This window comes from Montipora capricornis, chromosome 10, assembly GCF_036669925.1.
Source record: "Montipora capricornis isolate CH-2021 chromosome 10, ASM3666992v2, whole genome shotgun sequence".
NCBI lineage: Eukaryota > Metazoa > Cnidaria > Anthozoa > Scleractinia > Acroporidae > Montipora > Montipora capricornis.
In genome coordinates, this window is record NC_090892.1 from 6,614,282 (window position 1) to 6,619,281 (window position 5,000).

The following is a 5,000-nucleotide window of genomic DNA, read 5'->3' on the forward strand; positions in this document are numbered from 1 at the left end:
GTCACAACATGTTGCATACGTTTGGCCACCCTGTTGTGATATGTTGCGATATGTTGCAACATGTTGGATGATGTTGAATCAAATTTGAAAATGGTCAAATTTTTCGTGTAACATTTTGTATGTTGCATGATGTTGTACTCGTTTGGCCACGTTCACGCTTAACGTTCACGCAACATTGCTGCGCTAGGGCATGCGCGTTAGGTCCACTTCTTGCGCGCCAGGGGCCTGGAGCACATAAACATTGACATGTTGCGTTGAAAATGATGGAAACGTTGCGTGCGTTTGGCCACCCCGTGCAACACATGTTGCAAGGTGTTGCGTTGAAATGTTGCGAGCGTTTGGCCAGGCCTTAATGACTACGGTGACGGCTAGAAAAACACTAAAATGAACAAAAACAAACGCTTTGAACGCCCCGAACTCGCGTTTTACATTTGGTACTTTTCTTGGCTGTACTCGCCTTGGAAAGACGTGAAATGACCAAATTCGAGGTTACGTGGAGGTATCTACAGCACTTAACATGAAAAATTATCAAATTTCTGTCCAAACATCCACACCGCGCATACCAATTTTATTCCTGAAATGTTGATACACGTTTTCCATGAGAAATTCACGAAAATTAATCATTGTAAGTAACGTTTTCAGTTGGCGACTAATTTAAACCTTTCGATATGACTGAAAAGTGCCTGTAGCCAAAAAGAAGAGAATTTGAAAATTTTATCGTCATGCATGTGCTGACGTTTTCCACTTAACTAAAAAATTGGTTGTACGTTGCCGTTTTGCCGAGAACGGTAAAGAAAGGAATAATCAATTAAAATTAAAAAGTAAAATGACTACAAAAGCAACAGTGTTTAGGCGTTATCGATCCTTTTGCAGTACAAATTGCTTAACTGGAGTGTGCAAGCTGCTGGTTGCAGGTCACCAAAGCTGAAACAACCCAAACCTTTACTAATGCTCACATTAGGCCTAAAAAAGGCGACTATGGTTCAGATACTGTTTAAGCCTAAGTTTATCATTTTTGTAAAGGTTTGGGTTGTTTCAGTTATGGTAAAACAATGACCTGCAATGGGCACTTTGCACCCTCCGTCTAATGGAGGGCTATCTCACCGGGTTGTCTTCATATTCTCGGATCAGAGCAGCTTTCAATCGACCCATTTCGTTTTGTTCACCGTGCACAAGCACCTACACCAGAACAAAATTGTCTGTCGTCAGAAAAATGAAACAACCATCAAAGTGTCACTCCGAGACAAAAGTTATAAGGTCAGTGATGGGCTTAAAAATCGCGTAGACGTAGGTACAAAGAAGAAGCAAATTTCTTTTCTACATAAATTCATGCTGGCAGAGCGAGTTTCAGTCGAGTGTCGTAAAACCAAAACCAAAGTTATTACTTTGGCCAATCAAAAAGGACGGAGAAAATCCAGTAAACCAATCAAAACTCGAAGTAATTACACTTAGCCGACATAAAGCGCGGGAAAATGTGCACGCCCGAGTCACAATTGGTTTTGGTTTTAGTTCTGATTGGTTGAAAATGTGGCGCGAGAACTTTGAACCAATCACCGAGTGAAGTAATGCAAAACCAAAGCAATTCGCTAATTACTTTCTACACTCAATTGAAAACCGCTCTAACTTCCTTGCAGATTTTGACATACTTACTATATGTGGAGGCTTTAAAATTCGAATAAATTCACTCGTTTGTTCAAAATCAGTGTGAGCAGAGAAGGAAATGTAGTCTGCGAAAGCAAGAAAATGCACGCACGGTCAGAAAATAAAATTGTCGTAGGAGAATACACGGTAATTCTAGAAACGAATGATGAAGAAGACAATGACATTTTATAACTAAAGCCCTGTGCAGACGTTCTGCAGATGTTGGATGCAAAAACTCCCAACAATGAAAGGACGAGCACTGTGTTTTGCGAAGGATACCACCCATAAGACTTTGTAAACTTACATAACTCGGCTGCCATCTTGTTTTCAACATGTCAACGCATTGATATCTCCATGGAGACCATATGTAATGTGCGTGCGTGGCCCCAACAATGTTGGAAGATCGTTGAGGGCTTTGCAAACGGATCCAAAGTTTCTCGCTACGCTTCGGCGATCACGGAACAAAAGAAATGTTGGGAGTTGCTGGCTCAAAAGTTTGACCTGTTTCAAACTTCGTGTATCCTGGGTGGCAGAGGTAATTTTTTTCCCGTTTGGAGGAGGAAAATACACGGCGAATAGACGCGAAGCGCCGGGAGGTAAAAAATAACCTCTGGTCGCGCGAACAATGCTGATTTGTCGACTGACAAACCACGCTTCTCCTGATCCAATTACAGTTATTTTATTTGAAGAACACGGCAATCAACGAACTAGGACAAATTCTGTCCCAAACTGCACGTTTGGTCATTTTGCAAAAATTATGCCAAATATCGCACAACAAGCATTAAAATACATAACTTAACAGAAACTGGCTGTGATACGATAAACCAAGGACGGAAAAGAAAACTTTCTGGTGTCTTGCCATGGTCTATCAACTATTGGAACGAGAGCCCCCGGGATACTATGAATACCACGTATATGACTTCAAGGATTAAGCTTGCGACTTCCTTATTGAAAAAGGAGAGTGGTTTTAAAGTGTACTTAAGCGCAATTTCATCGTGACATTATCTTCTCCACATTTTATGGATTTTATTGTCCAATGGTATTACATTAAATTGACTTATTTTTTTATTATTATCAGATTTCTTGGCCAATATCAAGCTATATCAAAATAACAATTACAGAGACAAAAACGAAGCTACTTTAAGTTACGTTTTCGTCTTTGCTTCAAATTTGTACATTTTACACTGATGTCATGAATTATTTATCATTTGTTGAAAAGGGCAAGGTGCTTTATCATACCGATGGAACATTTTCGAGGAATCTTCTGCCCTGTCATGGTCGCTATCTCCTCTGGTTCAGACATCAGGGTCTGAGAACATGAAAGGTAGGAAGTCCAATAAATAGCTAGGAATACTATGTTGAAAGAAAAAAAATTCTGCGAAAATGTGGTTAACAGCCTGCTGGGTAGACATGTGTGGATGTCAAGGCGGAAAATTTGTACGCGCATGACTTTGTGGAGCCCGCAGACCAGCGGGACCCATTTTCCAATCATGACCTACACGTACAATAAACGACCTACAGTAGTTTTCAAGGGTCCGGTTGTTTGAAAGCCGATTAACTTAATCCAGGATTAGCGTAAGACTTTTTGTATGTTTTCAACTTTTTGCTGAAAGTCTCTCTTGCTAATTTTTGTTTTTCAAGATTACCATCTTCTATTGTAAAGTTTTGCCGAATATCAGTGTTGAACAGCATTTGAGAGTTGAGAAATTTATACATTTACTAACCCTAACCCTAACCTTAACTCCTTGGTTAATTTTTAATCTGCGACTAGCGTTAATCCGCTTTTGAACAACTGGGCCCAGAAGTTCAATGGGTTTAGGGTTAGGGTTTAGGGTTTAGCGGCCTGTTTCGGAGATTGCAGTTTTGATTCCTGCCTATAACTCTTATTCCTGCAGCTGTCGTTTCGTCCGTCGCCAAGCAACTAACTACTTTCTCATTCTTTACCTTTGCAAGGGTTCCTTCGACACAGTATCCAGCAATGATAACACCATTCCTGCGATCTGTACACCACTGCTCGAACAGTTCACGGGAAAGACCACTCTAACGTTTTTCAAAAAAAAAAAAAAAAAAAAAAATTGTTAAAACGTATGCCAAGGTGTAAAAGCAATATTGATGGCAATGTTAAAACACAAAGAACCATTTGAAAAGGAGCTGCACTTGTGGATCAATAATTTTTCAAGCAATAAGGCAGAACTCCTGACAGAATAAGAATGCTTGCAGGTTGCTTGTCTGCAATATTAAGCTAACCTCTATTATAATAATAATTATAAGCTCAACAATGCAAACATTTTTAATCGGTTCTCACCTATGATCTATTAAAGGAAAGGCCCCAGCTGTTCAAAAAGGTGGATAATGCTATCTGCCGGATAAGCACAATCCATTGGATAGCGCAATTGGTTTCGCTGTGACTTAGAGCGGTTTTCAATTGAGTGTCGAAAGTAATTCGCGAATTGCTTTGGTTTTGCATTTACTTCACTCAGTGATTGGTTCAAAGTCCTCGCGCCACTTTTTCAACCAATCAGAAGTGAAACCAAAACCAATTGTGGTTCGCGCGTGCACATTTTCCCGCGCTTTGTGTTGGCGACGTGTAATTACTTCGAGTTTTGATTGGTTTACTGGATTGTCTCCGTCCTTTTTGATTGGCCAAAGTAATTACTTTGGTTTTGGTTTTACGACACTCATTTGAAAACCGCTCCATTCATTGGATAGTGATTTATCCTGCAGATAGCACTATCCATTGTTTGAACAACTGGGTTCAGATGCATAGCTGATGTCATCATCAAAAAATTTTAATTCTTTATTATATTATAAAACAAATAGACACAGAAGACATCAAAATGCAGTAAGAACATCAGTCACACACTCAGGTATCACCTCAATGGATAAAACAATGAAACTTTATGTGGGCATGATTCAGCTTACTGTATCACATACATTTGTAAAAGTAAAATTTTATTAATGACTTAAGTAGAAAAAAGTGAGTGTACCTGCATCATTCCTGGACTGGCCATCACCACTGATGGTCCAATGTCATCAAACTGATCGATGCCCTAAAAAGAAAAATTGAACAAACAGTTTCAGAGCATGACTGAAGATCTGTTGGAAAAGAGTAACTAAACAGAAAAGTAAAATAGTTCCCATTGTTGTAGATGATGATGACCACGGCATCGATAAGGGGGAGAAGGAGAGTACCACCATGAATATGCTACATGTACATTTCGACAAATAACATGTAGATCCTCGCTGTATGACGGGGTAATCCTTGTCATGTAAACCAAGTTTGATGGCTTAGCTCCCACGAGTCTCCAATAGCTCAGTCCCCAGTTGTTTGAAGGCTGGATAGTGCCATCCGTTGGATA

The 5,000-nt window shown here is 39.8% G+C and overlaps 1 protein-coding gene across 3 annotated transcripts in view; it reads right to left on the reverse strand.

Annotated features, from left to right (window-relative positions):
* The window catches only part of LOC138018531 (cleavage and polyadenylation specificity factor subunit 3-like), a 36,143-nt gene that overhangs the window by 17,551 nt on the left and 13,592 nt on the right, over window positions 1-5,000 (reverse strand). For all 3 annotated transcript variants that reach the window (XR_011126040.1, XM_068865189.1, XM_068865190.1), the window contains exons 15-19: window positions 4,629-4,691; window positions 3,586-3,681; window positions 2,881-2,950; window positions 1,651-1,727; window positions 1,105-1,179 (exon numbers count right to left, since the gene is read on the reverse strand). Coding sequence is in view for 2 of the 3 variants with exons in the window: in XM_068865189.1 (XP_068721290.1) it covers window positions 1,105-1,179; window positions 1,651-1,727; window positions 2,881-2,950; window positions 3,586-3,681; window positions 4,629-4,691 (381 nt within the window). In the remaining variant the exon portion in view is untranslated. The remainder of the gene's footprint in view (window positions 1-1,104; window positions 1,180-1,650; window positions 1,728-2,880; window positions 2,951-3,585; window positions 3,682-4,628; window positions 4,692-5,000) is intronic.